General features: G+C 40.7%; 1 protein-coding gene across 7 annotated transcripts in view; it reads right to left on the bottom strand.

Annotated features, from left to right (window-relative positions):
- RHOT1 (ras homolog family member T1) overlaps positions 1–18,544 on the bottom strand; it is a 112,248-nt gene that overhangs the window by 41,472 nt on the left and 52,232 nt on the right. For all 7 annotated transcript variants that reach the window (XM_037992532.2, XM_073004840.1, XM_037992537.2 and 4 more), the window contains exons 12-18: positions 17,999–18,083; positions 9,967–10,112; positions 7,983–8,083; positions 6,147–6,277; positions 4,729–4,812; positions 2,021–2,140; positions 806–1,008 (exon numbers count right to left, since the gene is read on the bottom strand). In XM_037992532.2, the coding sequence (XP_037848460.1) occupies positions 806–1,008; positions 2,021–2,140; positions 4,729–4,812; positions 6,147–6,277; positions 7,983–8,083; positions 9,967–10,112; positions 17,999–18,083 (870 nt within the window). The remainder of the gene's footprint in view (positions 1–805; positions 1,009–2,020; positions 2,141–4,728; positions 4,813–6,146; positions 6,278–7,982; positions 8,084–9,966; positions 10,113–17,998; positions 18,084–18,544) is intronic.

The following is an 18,544-nucleotide window of genomic DNA, read 5'->3' as shown; positions in this document are numbered from 1 at the left end:
CTATTTTACACTACAGTTTTCATAAGAAGAAAAATAATTTAGAGACTAACATAAGAATAAGTAGAATAAGCTATAAAGTCCTGAGAAACGCACTGCCTGAAAAACTATTTTGTTACAAAACAGAATTTATACAAACACACTACTTGAGGGAAATGCCATTAAGAACCATGCAATTTTAAGGCAGTTAGTAAACTACAGAGATGACCACAGTTATGTGCTTGTGCATATGCATGTATAGATATATAATAAATGTACATGAAATTTGTGGCTCATAACACTTAATGTAAAACATTTATACAGTAGAAATTCCAATTACAACTACTATTTACGGTACTTAAAAAAGATATATCCTGAACTCAAGCATACCCATAATTTCAACATAAATTAATAAAAGACTTTAGAAAACTTCATATACCTAAGGTCAATAACAGAAAAATGTAAAAATAAACTTTGTTCATATGAAAATGCTTTATAAGCATAAAATAACATGATGCCAACCCCATTTTATTCCAGTAAAACTATTTTTTAATGCTGGGTAGGGCGTTGTGTTTTATTGTACTATCCTATTAAGATAGTTAGAGCCTGCTCAAAAATATACAAATATTGCCAGAAGTACTGTTTATATTGTTCTATTGAGGCATTCAAACCAAACTTGCATTTACTCAAATTTGTACCTTCTCATTACAAAGTATCTTTCTGTTGCTGAACAATTCCTATGTGACAAAGATATTCCCTTCATGGCTAATAATGGCATGCAATGTTATGAACCATGCAACATGAAAATGAAGACAGAGCAAGTACTTACGGATACATGGCCATTGTTGTCAATTTAACAAAGATATCCTTACTGGGGGCATCAGCAGTATTGCAAGTGAAGGCTTGAGGTGGAGGCATTTTGTGTTTCCTGCAGAAATCAGTAGGTGAAATACTATATTCTTGTTTAACTTCATGCAGGTCTGACTTTGCAGCTACGATTAAGCAAGGTATTCTGCTGTCCATAAAGTGTTGCTATGGAATAAAAAATGAAATCAAAATCTGATAATAAGTTCAAAAATTACTATTTAATTAAATGTGAACCACACATTTCCTCCAGAGAGGCAAAGCAATAGTAGTTTCAAAGCGAAAAAATGAACCAAAAGGCAAAGATTAGCAGTGGTCTAGGTAAATTTCATATAATAAATAAGACCCAGACCACTTTTCCAATGTGGATGACAAAACAGACCTATACTGATTCTTTAGATTACAATTTAAAAAAATATGTAATTAAAAACACACATTAAACACATATTATTTTGAAATATAAAGAAATCCACCTAAATTCTTCTATAAAAACTACTTTCATTTTTTCATATCACCTCTAGTCCTTGAGCACATGCATTCATATGGTGTTTGTACAGTTACAGTCATGCTGGACATAATCACTTAAAAATGTAATAGTGTGTCCTCCATATTCTTCAGAATTCAAAACCATTTTTAATTTTCCATTTATTGTTCTTAATTTGTTTTTTAAATATTGTCTAATATTCCACTAGATTATTTTATCTTCAGTAAATCATCGTCCATTGTCAGCCATCTTGATTATTTCCAGTTTTTTGCTATTTCATAATCTCTAAGTGACTGATAGACTTCCTAAGCTTCAGGTTTATCCTTTTCCTCTGGCTGTTATTCTTGGTATATTTGGCAATATATAATCCATACGTACTACTCTTTTTTTTTCATCAGAGAGAAGGCAGACATATGTAACTTTAACAGCCAGGAAGACCTTGCATTAATGCAAAAGTTCTCAATCAAGAAGCACCTCAGAATCACACGTAGAAAACTTTTAGAAATATATAGGTCTGAGACTCTACCACTTTAGAACAAAACCAGAACCTTTAGGGATAGGGTAAAGATGTATGTATTTTTAAAAAGCTCCACACATGATTTTGTTGCATTTTTGTGATTAGGAAACACCACACTGCAATTCCATAAAAACTCCATATGAAGTTACATTTAGTCATAGTCTGTAGGAGCAACAAACCTTAAAAATCCTGGCACAGTATTCAAAGGATTTGGGATTGCTGACATCATATACCAGGCACACAACATCACAAATTATCTCAGCTTCAGTTAGAAATTCCGATTCTGAGATATCATGCAACTTGTAAAAGAAAAAGACAATGAAATATATAAGTATCATAATATTGATATATTAAGTCATGATAGCTTATTACTTCCTCCCCTGGACTTCCTAACTTTAAAAGTACTGGTTAAGCATAACTTTTCGGGCCATTTTTAAAAGTATAGACAAATAAGTATCTTCTGTTTCTGTAGACTAAAAATGGTGATTAAGATTCTGTGGAAGCTTAGCCAAGCACACTGACATGTGTCCCAGCTACTGGGGAGGCTAAGGCAGGAGAATCGCTTGAGCCTGGAAAGCAGAGGTTACAGTGAGCCGAGATCGTGCCACTGCACTCCAGCCTGGGTGACAGAAGTGAAACCCTGTCTCAAAAAAAAAAAAAAAAAAAAAGATTCAATGGCAGCTAGTATTAGTGAGTGACTAATGTGTGGCAGCAGGCCCTCTACATGCATCGTTTACATTCTACAGAAAAGGAGACGGGCTAGAAAGATTAAGTCAGCTGCCCATGATACACATCTAGGAAGTTATCAAATCAAAATTTGAACTCAGATATGATTCTCAAATCTATTTTCTTTCTACCACACCACCTTTTCTCCCCCACTAATCAAAAACAAAAAGCAAATAACTCTTTACAGTAAGGTCATTTTGCTCTGTTTCACTGCCACTCTTTGGTGTTTATAAAATTTCTTAAATATTCCATCTATGATATAATGATCTCCAACAAGAGTAAAATTCAGGGGTGGGCACTGTGGCTCACACCTGTAATCCCAGCACTTTGGGAGACTGAGGTAGGCAAACCGCTTGAGCCCAGGAGTTTGAGACCAGCCCAGGATAGGGTTTCTCCATGTTGGTCAGGCTGGGGTGATCCACCCGCCTCGGCCTCCCAAAGTTTGCTGGGATTACAGGCGTGAGCCACCACACCCGGCCCACATAACCGTCCTTCTACTGTATTTCATGGTATCTTTTCAGCCCTTCTTTTGTACTTTTTTTATTGTTTGTTTGATTTTATTGCTACTTGCAGAGCAGGGCTAACCCACAGGCAGTGTGCCTAGAGTAGCCTATACATTTTTAAGGCTAACATATTTGTTAAATGTTCCCTTCCCTGCTAAATAAACTTGATTCAGATTATAGGTAAACCACCAAGCATTAGCAGGATTTTCATATTAATTTCTAGTCAATAGTACAGGAAATAATTTAAAAAAAAATAGAAGTATGCAGCCATAAATAAGGAGTTCATGTCCTTTGCAGGGACATGGATGAAGTTGGAAGCCATCATTCTCAGCAAACTAACACAGGAACAGAAAACCAAACACTGCATGTTCTCACTCATAAGTGGGAGTTGAACAATGAGAATACATGGATACAGGGAGGGGCACATCACACACCGGGGCCTGTCGGGGGCTGAGGGGCAAGGGAAGGGAGAGCATTAGGACAAATACCTAGTGCATGTGGGTCTGAAAACCTAGATGATGGGTTGACCTATGCAACAAACCTGCACAAGTATCCCAGAACTTAAAGTTAAAAAAAAAAAAAAAAAAAAAAATAGAAGTAGAAGAAAGTAAAAGGGGAGTTCATTTTTTTCACCTTTTTTTGTTTTTGTTTTTGAGGCAGAGTCTCACTTTGTCGCCCAGGCTGGAACGCAGTGGCGCAATCTTGGCTCACTGCAACCTCCGCCTCCCAGGTTCACGCAATTCTCCTGCCTCAGCCTCCTAAGTACCTGGGATTACAGGCACGTGCCACCATGCCCAGCTAATTTTTGCATTTTTAGTAGAGATAAGCTTTCACCATGTTGGCCAGGCTGGTCTCGAACTCCTGACCTCAGGTGATCCACCTGACTCAGCCTCCCAAAGTGTCAGGATTACAGGTGTGAGCCACCACACCTGGCCCGTTTTTTTCCACTTTCTTATTGTGGTATAGCTAATGTGCAATTAAGCGTACCAACAGATGAATTTTTATTTATATCTATACCTATGCAATTATCACATAGATAACAAGACTTAAAATTCGTTTTTTTTTCCCCCCTGGAGATAGAGTTTCGCTCTTGCTGTCCAGGCAGGAGTGCAATGGCATTATCTCAGCTCACCACAACCTCTGCCTCCCGGGTTCAAGCGATTCTCCTGCCTCAGCCTCCCGAGTAGCTGGGATTACAGGCATGAGCCACCATGCCCAGCTAATTTTGTATTTTTAGTAGAGACGGGGTTTTTCCATGTTGGTCAGGCTGGTCTTGAACTCCTGACCTCAGGTGCTCCGCCTGCCTTGGCCTCCCAAAGTGCTGGGATTACAGGCATGAGCCACCTCGCCCAGCCAAAAGACTTAAAATTCTAATGAATAAACCAGATGAAAAAAAATAAAATCAAGCTTGGCATGGTGGCACATGCCTGTCATCCCAGCTCCTTGGGAGGCTGAGGTGGGAGATCCCTTGAGCCCAAGAGCTAGCCAGGACAACATAGTTAAGACTGTGTCTCTAAAGAAATTAAATATAAAAAAAAAAAAAAAATCACACACAAGTTCTATATAGAGTCATTCAATTGAAGCCAATTTGTTTTCAAAGAGCCATTTTAAAATGTACTCAGTAATTAGAAATTTTTGTATGCCACAGAATTTCTTACCAACAAGTATTTCTCTTGTCCATATACATAAACAGTGTTAATCGCATAGTAGGATTTATGATCTTCACGAATTTTCTTCTGCCTCTGAAAACAGAACACCGAAAATCTCAATATCTGCAGTAACTAGTTTTCAACAATACACAAACACCTCTGTGTATATGTGCAGGTGTGTTATAAATAAAAGGGCATTCTTCCCTACACTGTGTACTACTTATCAGTATAAAGGAGATACTGATTTTATGTTTCTTAGTTCTTAAGACCTAAAATAAAAAGATGTATTTGTTCTGCATAAAGTACAAGTAGTAGCTAAAAAGGAAGGAAACTATCCCTATTACTGCAAGTATATTCTAGAGCCACCTGCTGGCAATCTTCATTATACTATAATTTGGTCTGATCGAGATGAATACCCACCTAGAAATATGTCGGCAGGGTGTGGTGGCACATGCCTGTAATCTCAGCACTTTGGGAGGCCAAGGTGGGAGGATCACTTGAGCTCAGGAGTTCAAGACCACCCTGGGCAACATGGCAAAACCCCATCTCTACTGAAAATACAAAAATTAGCCGGGCACGGTGGCTCAAGCCTGTAATCCCAGCACTTTGGGAGGCCGAGACGGGCGGATCACGAGGTCAGGAGATCGAGACCATCCTGGCTAACACGGTGAAACCCCGTCTCTACTAAAAAATACAAAAAACTAGCCGGGCGAGGTGGCGGGCGCCTGTAGTCCCAGCTACTCGGGAGGCTGAGGCAGGAGAATGGCGTGAACCCGGGAGACAGAGCTTGCAGTGAGTTGAGATCCGGCCACTGCACTCCAGCCTGGGCGACAGAGCAAGACTCTGTCTCAAAAAAAAAAAAAAAAAAAAAAGAAAATACAAAAATTAGCTGGGCCTGGTGGTTCATGCCTGTAGTCCCAGCTGCTCTGGGGGCTGAGCTGGGAGGATCACCTAAGCCCAGATGGTTGAGGCTGCAGTGAGCCATGATCACGTCACTGAACTCTAGTCTAGCCAAGAGAACAACACCTTGCCTCAAAAAAAAAAAAAAAAAAAGAAGAAGAAGAAGAAAAGAAATACGTCTTCGTCTTCTTACTCAAGGGAGTAGTAAGAACTAGATAGCAATATTCAATTCAAAATATTTACTGTGCATTTCCTCCATGCCAAGAACTGTGTTAGGTGCTTTCATATCTGTAGTCGTTTAATGCCCATTTAAACACTGGTTAAAAAAAGACAAATGAACGAGCTAATATCAATGAAACAAAGATAAAGACAGTTCAACAGGATTATTGTTACATTTAGACTGTACTTGACTAATATAGGCCATTGAGTTCTAATAATTATCTAAAAATGTCAGTGGCTATGAAAACATATAAACTTGTAAATATAAAACTTTGTTGGATAAAATTGTATTTTACAAGAACTCTCACCATTAAGTTTCTTCCAAGAAGAGCCTGAAGAACTCCACTTTTCCCACAGTTTTTCACTCCAATTACATTACATCTGAACACATTTCTTTGAGTTTGTTTTTTCTGCAGGTCTATCTTTTTATCTCTTGTTACTAAAAATAATAATAATAATAAAAACCCACTAAATATATACCACTTAGATTCAATGAGCCTCCATTCCACCTTTTGCAAAATAGGGCATTGCTGCTTATCATTTTTATGAAGTAGTTGATCTATAAACAAACATATTGTACGACAGTCAAGCTGTATGTGAATGAAGTACATAGAATGCAGAAGGGCCCCAGTTAGTGGAAAAATGCATTTCTGAAAGTTGACTGGAGTGTGAATGTCATGTAACCAAACATTTATTTCATCATAAAATAGTGTATTTTCATAAGGAAAATATCCTACAAATGAATGAAAATTACTAAGAATGTAGCCAACATTATATTCCATCTAATTTTTTCTGAGATAAACTGTCACATATTATAAACTAAAAGATGCTATTTCAAATCTGCACTCTCTTGGAGCTGGATCCATAAAAGGAAAAGGGACACACACTTGGGGGTTAGCCATCCTTTCAAATGTAAACTGTAAAAGAGGCATGCCAGAAAACAATGCTGTATCATCAGGACAGCAGGTAACCCTTCCTGAGGTAAAGAGACCTCCTTAGAGCCTGGCGTGGTGGCTCACACCTGTAATCCCAGAACGGTGGGAGGCCAGGGTGGGCAGATCGCAAGGTCAAGAGATTGAGACCATCCTGGCCAACATGGTGAAACCCCATCTCTACTAAAAATACAAAAATCAGCTGGGTATGGTGGCACATGCCTGTAGTCCCAGCTATTTGGGAGGCTGAGGCAAGTGAATTGCTTGAACCCAGGAGGCGGAGGTTGCAGTGAGCCAAGATCTCATCACTGCACTCCAGCCTGGTGACAGAGAGAGACTCCGTCTCAAACAACAACAACAAAAAAACCAACAACCTCCTTAGGCTATACCTGAAGACTGAACTACAACAGACCTCACCAGAGATACTAGTGATAGTAGAAAAAAACCAAAAATGATAAAAATATATAATTATGGGATAGTTAAATAAGTTACAGAACATCCATATTGTGACACATTATTAACATTAAGATATATAAAGTATACTTACTGATACAGAAAGATGTAAACAATGTGCTGAGTGAAAGAACCTCATGGCTGGCCAGTGACTGTTTTCTTATTTTCTGGTGTTGAATTAAATACTGTCTAATTGGTTAAGTATTTTAAAGGGTACCTGCTCTGTCAATTTAAGAAAGGCTGTCTTCTTGTGCTAGGGCTTCCCGTAAGATATGGCACATTTTCCACCAACAGGGATATAAGAAACTCTTGAAATGATCAGTTCCTTAACTTGCTATTTCCATACATTGGTTTACTTTAAGTGGTGCACATTCCTTGGCAAGAATGCCTGGCTTACATTACAAGATTTGTGAAAGCTGTATTAATACAGAAAACAGTTAATAGGCATTATTTTTAATGTTTAAAGAAAATTAAAATGCAAGATCAACTGGTAAATCCTTTAATGCCCATAGCTCTTCTTCATTTTCATCAGTGGAGTAACCCCAGGGAGTAGACTTGAAGCTAAGTCTCTACTCTTCCTTTCTTTTCATAAATAGTAAAATCAAACACCTCAACACAAAAGAAATGATCAGATCACAAGGAAAACTAATCGAGTGTAGATGGAAGACTAATGAAGATGAATTTATTCTTACTCTTTGTTACGTTTGAAAATGGAGTGCAAATCTCTAATCATGAGCTGAACAGTATCTAGATACTTACCTGTAATAGCTGAAGCTTGAGACTCTTGCTCAGTCAATATTGAATAGCCAAGATAGCCCAAATACTCCAGGCACCGCTGTACATCTAAATAAGTTGTGAGCCTATGAAAGAAAAGAATTTAAAATGTGAAAATTCCTAAATGAATATTTATGGGAAAAAAATCCAATAGCTAAAAAACTTTATGCACCACACCTAGATAATTTTTGTCTAGACTACTTTAATTTCCTATGTGCCCAACCATAGTTTTTCCTACACTGCCATTCTTTTTTTTTTTTTTTTGAAAGACAGAGTCTTACTTTGTCATCCACGCTAGAGTGCAATGGCACAAACACGGCTCACTGTAGCCTCAACTCCCTGGGTGCAAGTGATCTTCCTGCATCAGCCCCCCAAGTAGCTGGGACTACAGGCATGTGCCCCCAAGCCTGGCTAATTTATTTTTTAATTTTTTAAAATGTTTTAGTAGAGACAGGGTTTCGCCACGTTGCCTAGGCTGGTCTCGAACTCCTGATCTCAAGTGATCCATCCGCCTTGGCCTCCCAAAGTGCTAGGATTATAGGTATGAGCCACGTTGCCTGGCCCTACACTGCCGTTCTTAAAGCAGAGAAGAAAAGGGAGAAGAATGCAAGATGGCGGGAAACTCCTCTCTCTACTCCATCTGCCCAGAAACACCAAGGCCACAAAGATAAGCAGTGAGTGGCTGGTAAAATCGTGATAGAGTGGGGATATTTTACGTGATCTACTTTCCAAGTTAATATAAAGTTAATATATTTTCAAATATTAGCCAGTTGAGGACTTAATAAAACACACATGAAAAAGTGACAAAGGTGGCCAGGCACAGTGGCTCATGACTGTAATCCCAGCACTTTGGGAGGCTGAAGTGAGTAGATCACCTGAGGTCAGGAGTTCCAGGCCAGCCTGACCAACATGGAGAAATCCCGTCTCTACTAAAAATACACAATTAGCCAGGTGTGGTGGCACATGCCTGTAATCCCAGCTACTCGGGAGGCTGAGGTAGGAGAATCGCTTGAATCCGGGAGGCTGAGGTTGCAGTGAGCTGAGATCACACCATTGCATTCCAGCCTGGGCAACAAGAGCGAAATTCTGTCTCAAAAAAAAAAAAAAGTGACAAAGGTTCAAAAATAATCTGAAATTAGCCTTTCTTACATATTTGAAAAAAGAAAAGATCCTAATGTTGAGTCAGTTAAGGCTAAAGCAATTATGTCACTATGCAAGACCAGAAGATTCCCTTAATACCCTAGGTATAATATCAACCATGCTATAACTAGGTTGTAGACAAATCCTCACAAAATCTTACTAAGAGTTCATTAAAGGCTAGGCGTGGTAGCTCATGCCTGTAATCCCAGCACTTTGGGAGGCTGAGGCGGGCAGATCACTTGAGGCCAGAAGTTCGAGACCAGCCTGGCCAACATGGTGAAACCCTGTCTCTACTAAAAATACATCATCCAAAAGAAAACAGTCCCTTTCTTTTTTTTTTTTTTTTTTTTTGAGACGGAGTCTCGCTCTGTCGCCCAGGCTGGAGTGCAGTGGCCGGATCTCAACTCACTGCAAGCTCCGCCTCCCGGGTTCATGCCATTCTCCTGCCTCAGCCTCCCAAGTAGCTGGGACTACAGGCGCCCGCCACCTCGCCCGGCTAGTTTTTTTGTAGTTTTAGTAGAGACGGGGTTTCACTGTGTTAGCCAGGATGGTCTCGATCTTCTGACCTCGTGATCCGCCCGTCTCGGCCTCCCAAAGTGCTGGGATTACAGGCTTGAGCCACCGCGCCCGGCCGAAAACAGTCCCTTTCTGATAAATTTATAGAACATTTATAGTTCATCTTAGAGACATCAGCAGCTAATCTTGCTTAGAGGCAATTATGATTGAAGCATTTCATAAGGTCTTACAAGCTTACAAAGTAACACATGTAATACATAATAACTTTAAACTATTTGCAACTCTAGAGGAAAGAGGTAAGCTCTATACTCACGTCCACTGGGAAAGGAATCCCTGGTAGGTTATCCAGCCTCTCTCATTGGTACAAACTGTATTATTCACATCTGGCCCCCAAGGTATGTAAGGGAAAACTTTAAATAAATCTTTAAGCTCATCAGGTGACAAAGCACAGTCTCTATCCTGAAGAAACACAAGGATACATAGTGTTTAGATAGCTAAGATACTAATTTCCAACACAAAAGTCCCCCAATCTAGTAAAGCTATGCTTTTTAAAACTACTTAACAAGTGACAAGAAATTTTACATTTTATCAAGAAAATTTCTCACGTGTATATAAGAAAACCTATAAGAGAGTCTATTAGAAATTAGACATTTTCATCTTGAGAAAACAACAAAGGTAAACAGCAGAAAATATTTTTGTGAATTTTACTTAGAGAGGTTAAGCAGTTTTTGGCTATGTGACGTACACATCCCATAGCTCAGGTGTCCGGAGCTGCGTGGCCCGGCCATAGCGATTATAACTGACGACTGACGCCTGAGCTCTATACATTTCCACTTTATGCCTCCTCCCTAGATTTACTTTCTTCCTTGTTCTGCTGTCTCATACGCCAGTACAAAATGGCGCTCTTCCGGGTTCTTCATCACCCATTTTCCCGCGCCTGGGAAAATGATCAACTTACAGCGCAGGCGCCATCCCGCGCCCGGGAAAATTACCAAGCGACGGCGCAGGCGCAACATGACATCCGACCGAAGAAACCAATACCTACCTGGCCATGCCCACTGCAGGGCCACCATCATCGCCCTGGCCCAACCTCCACCCTTGCTGGTCTATATAAGGCATTACATTGCCACCAATAAACGAGACTTGATCAGGATACTGTCTTGTCTCCATTTCTCGTGTCTCTTGTCCCCCCGAGTTCCCACTCCCTCTTCTAGGGCCTACATTGACGATCCCACGGGTCGGGACACGTGGCGCCTCAACGTGGAACCTGGAAGCGAGGGATTCCGTGAGGAAGAGGACGCGAAAGAACGGTCGACCCTCGTCAAGGTGAAACTAAACTCCTCCGATCACCGCAGGAACCTGCTGCGTCAGAATCGAAGGTAAGTGACGCGTCCGAAATGGGTCAAGAATTAAGTCAACATCAAATCTATGTAGGACAATTAAAAGAGGCTTTAAAGATACGAGGAGTAAAGGTTAAAAGTAATGATTTGTTTAAATTTTTCGATTTTGTAAAAGACACTTGCCCTTGGTTTCCACAGGAAGGAACTATTGATATTAAAAGATGGCATAGAGTAGGAGATTGTTTTCAAGATTATTATAATGCTTTTGGGCCAGAAAAAATTCCTGTGACCGCCTTCTCTTATTGGAATCTCATTAAAGATTTGATAGATAAAAAGGAAGCCGATCCACAAGTCATGGCCGCGGTCGCTCAAACAGAACATATTCTAAAGGTTAGTTCCCGCTCTAACCTCACAAAGCCTCCGCAAGATACGGAGGAGGATCTCATTTCCCTTGAGAGTGATGATGAGGGAGTCAAGTCTCCTTTTGTAACAGATAAAGAAATATTACACAAAAACAAACAAACAAAATATCCGGTTTTACAAACACCTCAAAAAGAGGAAGAAACTAATAAGCCTGATTAATTAAACATAAATTGGGATGATTTAGAGGAAGAGGCGGCTAAATATCATAACCCTGACTGGCCTTCCTTTACTTCACGCCCGCCCCCATATAATGGGACACGTAATGGGGCTTCTGCACCCACTGTTATGGCAGTAGTAGATCCCAAAGAAGAATTAAAACAAAAAATTGCTCAACTAGAAGAACAAATTAAACTTGAGGAGTTGCATCAATCATTGATAATTAGGCTCCAAAAATTAAAAACAGGAAATAAAAAGGTACCTAACCCAGAAGTTATGGAGGGTTCCCTGCGCCCACCTCAGTGGCCTGGACAGCATGTTCTAAGAGGAAGGTTAGTTGCTAGCCGACATAGAGAAGACTCCTCCCCCAAAGACATCTTCCCAGTTACGGAAACCACAGATGGGCAAGGACAAGCTTGGAGACATCATACTGGGTTTGATTTCACTATCATAAAAGAGTTAAAAACTGCTGCTTCTCAATATGGGGCTACTGCTCCATATACTCTCGCAATAGTGGAATCTGTAGCCGATAACTGGCTCACCCCTGCAGATTGGAATACCTTAGTTAGGGCAGTTCTCTCCGGGGGAGATTATTTAATTTGGAAGTCAGAGTTTTCTGAAAATTGTAGGGACACAGCTAAAAGAAACCAATAGGCAGGAAACGGCTGGGATTTTGATATGTTAACCGGTTCAGGTAACTATGCAGACACTCAGGCCCAAATGCTATATGATCCTGGCTTGTTTTCACAAATCCAGGCAGCTGCTACAAAAGCCTGGAGGAAACTCCCAGTTAAAGGAGACCCAGGGGCCTCACTCACGGCAGTCAAACAAGGAACGGATGAGCCGTTCTCAGATTTTGTACACAGACTCATGACTACGGCAGGTAGAATATTTGGAAATGCAGAAACGGGTGTAGATTATGTTAAACAGTTGGCATATGAAAACGCCAACCCCGCCTGCCAAGCGGCAATCAGACCTTATTGAAAGAAAACAGATTTAACAGGATATATTCGCCTTTGTTCAGATATTGGGCCCTCATATCAACAGGGTCTAGCAATGGCCGCCGCCTTTAGCGGTCAAACAGTAAGAGACTTCCTCAATAACAAAGGCAAAGATAAAGGGGGGTGCTTTAAATGCGGTAAAAAAGGACACTTTGCAAAAGATTGCCATGAAAATCAAAATAAAAATCCAGAAACAAAAATTCCAGGCCTTTGCCCAAGGTGTAAAAGAGGAAGGCACTGGGCCAACGAATGTAAATCTAAAATTGATAGTCAAGGAAATCCTTTATCGTCTCAGCAGGGAAACGGGGTGAGGGGCCAGCCCCAGGCCCCAAAACAAGCATATGGGGTGGTCAGCTTTGTTCCAGCCAGCAGCAACAATCCATTTCAAAACTTAGTAGAGCAACCCCAGGAAGTGCAGGACTGGACCTCAGTTCCACCTCCCACACAGTATTAACACCTGAGATGGGACCACAAACCTTAAATACAGGAATATATGGGCCTTTACCACCTGACACTTTTGGGCTACTCTTGGGAAGAAGTAGTGTCACCATGAAAGGTTTACAAGTCCTCCCTGGAGTTATCGATAATGATTATGAAGGAGAAATTAAAATCATGGCCAGAGCTATTAACAATATTATTACTGTCCCTCAAGGGGTTAGAATAGCACAGTTAGTTTTGCTACCCTTAGTTAAAACAGATAATAATATCCAACACTCTAACAGGAATACAAAAGGTTTTGGATCGTCAGATATATATTGGGTGCAACCAATTACCAATCAAAAACCCTCTCTAACCTTATGGTTAGATGGTAAGGCATTTACTGGGCTAATAGACACAGGGGCCGATGTAACTATCATTAAACAAGAAGATTGGCCCTCTCATTGGCCTACCACAGAGACTTTAACTCACCTGAGAGGAATTGGACAAAGCAGTAATCCTAAACAAAGTTCTAAATACCTAACATGGACAGATAAAGAAAACAATTCAGGCCTCATTAAGCCATTTATCATCCCTCACTTACCTGTTAATCTTTGGGGACGAGACCTGCTCTCCCAAATGAAAATTATAATGTGCAGCCCAAATGATATAGTTACTGCACAAATGCTAACTCAGGGATACACTCCTGGTAAAGGTCTTGGAAAAAAGGAAAACGGTATTCCACAGCCTATACCAGTCTCAGGACAACTTGATAAAAAAGGGTTTGGAAATTTTTAGCTCAGGCCACTGACATACCTGCACCCCAAAAGTGTGCTGACCCTATTACTTGGAAGTCAGATGAGCCCGTTTGGGTTGATCAGTGGCCTTTACTTAATGATAAGCTAAGTGCTGCCCAACAGTTAGTGCAGGAACAACTGCTAGCAGGACATTACAGAAAGTAATTCCCCTTGGAATACACCTATCTTTGTTATTAAGAAAAAGTCTGGCAAATGGAGACTCTTACAAGATTTAAGAGCCATAAATATCACTATGGTCCTTATGGGTGCCTTACAACCGGGACTGCCCTCACCAGTTGCGATTCCTCAAAAATATTTTAAAATCATTATTGACCTTAAAGATTGCTTCTTTACAATCCCCCTTCATCCTGCTGATCAGAAAAGGTTTGCCTTTAGTCTTCCATCTATAAATTTTAAGCAGCCAATGAAACGTTACCAATGGAAAGTCTTACCTCAGGGTATGGCCAATAGTCCTACCTTATGTCAAAAATATGTAGCTGCTGCTATAGAACCAGTCAGAAAAATATGGACACAAATGTATATTATACACTATATGGATGATATTTTAATAGCAGGACAGACTGGTGAACAAGTCTTACAGTGCTTTGCCCAACTCAAACAAGAGTTGACAACAGCCGGACTGCAAATAGCCCCGGAAAAAATACAACTACAAAATCCATATACCTATCTTGGTTTTCAAATTAATGGACCCAAAATAATTAATCAAAAGGCCGTTATACGCCGTGACCATCTAAAAACTTTAAATGATTTCCAAAAATTACTGGGAGACATAAATTGGCTTCGACCATACCTAAAACTTACCACAGGAGAGTTAAAACCTCTTTTCGATATATTGAAAGGAGACTCTAATCCAAAATCCCCCAGGTCCATTTCCAAAGAAGCATTAACGGCACTCCAACGGGTAGAAGATGCCATTACAACACAATTTGTTACCAGTATTGATTATTCTCAGCCATTAATATTCATTATTTTTAACACAGCAATAACCCCTACTGGTTTATTCTGGCAAAACAATCCCATTATGTGGGTACACCTGCCCTCCTCCCCCAAAAAGGTTTTGTTGCCTTATTATGATGCCAGCTGATCTAATTATCTTGGGAAGAGAAAACAGTAGAAAATACTTTGGAATAGAACCCTCTACCATTATACAGCCCTACACTCAATCACACATCCATTGGCTGTTACAAAATACAGAAGCCTGGCCAATTGCTTGCGCTTCTTACACTGGCACAATTGACAACCATTACCCACCTAACAAACTCATTCAATTTTGCAAACTTCATGCATTTGTATTTCCTCATATTACCAGTAAGGAACCTCTCAATGACGCATTACTAATTTTCACTGATGGATCTTCCACAGGACTCGCTGCTTACACCTACAATAATACAATTGTCAAATTCCAAACCACTTATACATCAGCTCAGCTAGTCGAATTACAAGCCATAATTGCAGTATTATCAGCTTTCCCTGGTCAGCCACTTAATATTTACACAGACAGCGCCTACCTGGCTCATTCAATACCCCTCTTAGAGACCGTGCCGCAAATTAAACATATTTCAGACACAGCTAACCTATTTCTACAATGTCAACAACTTATTCAAAAAAGGACTACTCCCTTTTTCCTTGGACATATTAGAGCACATTCAGGATTACCGGGACCTTTAGTACAAGGTAATTCAACAGCTGACATGGCAACAAAAACCATAGCCACAGTCACTACAGACAATTTACAACAAGCACAAAAAGCACATGCCGTACATCATTTAAATGCCCAGACCTTAAGACTTATGTTTAAAATTACTAGAGAACAAGCCCGACAAATAGTTAAACAATGTGCCAACTGCATAACTTATTTACCCGTTCCTCATCTAGGAGTTAACCCTCGAGGACTCATCCCCAACGAAATTTGGCAAATGGATGTTACACATCACTCAGAATTTGGCCAACTAAAATATATTCATGTATGCATAGACACCTATAGTGGGTTCATTATTGCAACTCTCCAGACAGGAGAGGCCACCAAACATGTCATAACTCATTTATTACATTGCTTTTCCATCTTAGGTATACCCAAACAAATTAAGACAGATAACGGTCCTGGTTACATAGCCAAAACTTTCTTACAATTCTGCAACACCCTACAAATTAAACATATCACAGGCATTCCCTACAATCCCCAAGGACAAGGTATAGTAGAAAGGGCCCATCTATCATTAAAAACTACTATCGAAAAAATAAAAGGGGGGAGCTGGTACCCCGTGAAGGGTACCCCCAGAAACATACTTAATCATGCCCTCTTTATCCTTAATTTTTAAAATTTGGACAGTTACGGAAAATCTGCTGCCGACCGTTTCTGGCATCCTGAATCTCAAAAACAGCTTGCAATGGTTAAATGGAAAGATCCACTCGATAATTCATGGCATGGCCCTGACCCAGTTTTAGTTTGGGGAAGAGGCTCAGTATGTATTTTCTCACAAAAAAATGATGCAGCCAGATGGCTGCCCAAAAGATTGGTAAGACAAATGAATCATAACCATTGTCAATCCAGGGAAAACAATCCTCCCTGAGAAGTTTCTTCCCTTTTGTTTTTCAGAAAATGAAGCCCAACATGAGATTGTTTTGGAAAATAATCATTTTATATAACATAGTGACAGTCTATGCAGGTTTTGATGACCCTCGTAAAGCAATAGAACTAATACGAAAACAACATGGCATATACTTATCTACCCACAAATTGGACAGGGCTTTGTGTTCTAGCCACTCTTCTCCCTGACATTGATATCATCCCTGGAGATGAACCTATCCCCATCCCCGCTGTTGAGCATTTTATATATAGACCAAAACGGGCCATACAATTTATTCCCTTGTTGGCCGGACTGGGAATCACCACTGCATTTACAACAGGAGCTACAGGCCTAGGAGTCTCACTAACGCAATATACTAAATTATCCAATCAATTAATTTCCGACGTACAAACCTTATCCAGTACTATACAAGATCTACAAGATCAGGTAGACTCATTAGCTGAAGTAGTTCTCCAAAATAGAAGAGGTCTAGACTTACTAACAGCAGAACAGGGAGGGATCTGTTTGGCTTTACAGGAAAGATGTTGTTTTTATGCTAACAAATCCGGGATCGTTAGAGACAAGATAAAGACCTTACAAGAAGAGCTAGAAAAATGCAGAAATGACCTGGCCGCCAATCCGCTTTGGACTGGACTCCACGGACTTCTCCCTTATCTCCTACCATTTTTAGGTCCTTTACTTACCCTTCTACTCTTTCTCACTCTTGGGCCTATAATCCTTAATAAGCTTATGGCATTCGTCAGACGACAAATCGAGGCCTTCCAGGCCAAGCCTATACAGGTCCATTATCATCGCCTTGAGATGTCTGAACATGGTGAGTCTTATCCGCCCTTATAAGACCACCTCCCCTGTGAGCTGAACTGGACAGTCAATGACGGGTAAGAGGACACCACCCCCAATTGAGCCTAAGACAGGAGGGCCGCCCTTGCTGCTGCCTAATCCCATGACGGGCTTAAAAGGTGGGGATGAGTTGACCCAACCTAAGACAGGCGCAGTTCCCGAGGGGCTATCTCTCATCATGAAATAATAAAAAAGGGGGACCTGTCCGGAGCTGCGTGGCCCGGCCATAGCGATTATAACTGACGACTGACGCCTGAGCTCTATACATTTCCACTTTATGCCTCCTCCCTAGATTTACTTTCTTCCTTGTTCTGCTGTCTCATACGCCAGTACAAAATGGCGCTCTTCCGGGTTCTTCATCACCCATTTTCCCGCGCCCGGGAAAATGATCAACTTACAGCGCAGGCGCCATCCCGCGCCCGGGAAAATTACCAAGCGACGGCGCAGGCGCAACATGACATCCGACCGAAGAAACCAATACCTACCTGGCCATGCCCACTGCAGGGCCACCATCATCGCCCTGGCCCAACCTCCACCCTTGCTGGTCTATATAAGGCATTACATTGCCACCAATAAACGAGACTTGATCAGGATACTGTCTTGTCTCCATTTCTCGTGTCTCTTGTCCCCCCGAGTTCCCACTCCCTCTTCTAGGGCCTACATTGACGATCCCGCGGGTCGGGACACTCAGGGAACAGAGTTACATCATTCACTGAAAAATATTTTGCTATATATTATGGAAAATTACAGCTAAAGGCTTACCAAATCATGCTTGTCAAAGGTGCTTTGGAGAAACAAATATGCATGATGATTTAATTCAGTAGTGCAATCAGGAGGTATTTTTAGCCTGTTGAAAAAATTCAAGAGTAAATAAATCATTACTCAAATTTTAAAATTTAAGAAATGAATATAAAATTGCAACAAGTCTTTTGTGAGGTAATACCATTTACAAGAATATCTTCACTTGGTATCATTTAGACTTCCCAAGGAAACTCTCTGGAGTGATTTTGCCACTCTTCAGAAGAGTCATAATAATGCTCATTCCAAAGTAACAACATTTTCTTTCTTTACCATTTTTAAATTCAGACAGGGTCTCACTGTTGCCCAGGCTACAGTACAGTGGCACGATCATAGCTCACTGTAGTCTCGACCTCCTGGGCTCAATCAATCTGCCCATCTCAGCCTCTTGAGTAGCTAGGACCACAGGCGCACACTACCATGCCTGGCTAATTTTTGTATTTTTGTAGAGATGGGGTCTCACCCCATTGCCCAGGCTGGCTTGAACTCCTGGGCTCAAACAATCCACCC

The sequence above is a fragment of the Chlorocebus sabaeus genome, chromosome 16 (assembly GCF_047675955.1).
Source record: "Chlorocebus sabaeus isolate Y175 chromosome 16, mChlSab1.0.hap1, whole genome shotgun sequence".
NCBI lineage: Eukaryota > Metazoa > Chordata > Mammalia > Primates > Cercopithecidae > Chlorocebus > Chlorocebus sabaeus.
The sequence above is the reverse complement of the archived record's forward strand: the minus strand, read 5'-3'. Positions and strand labels throughout refer to the sequence as shown.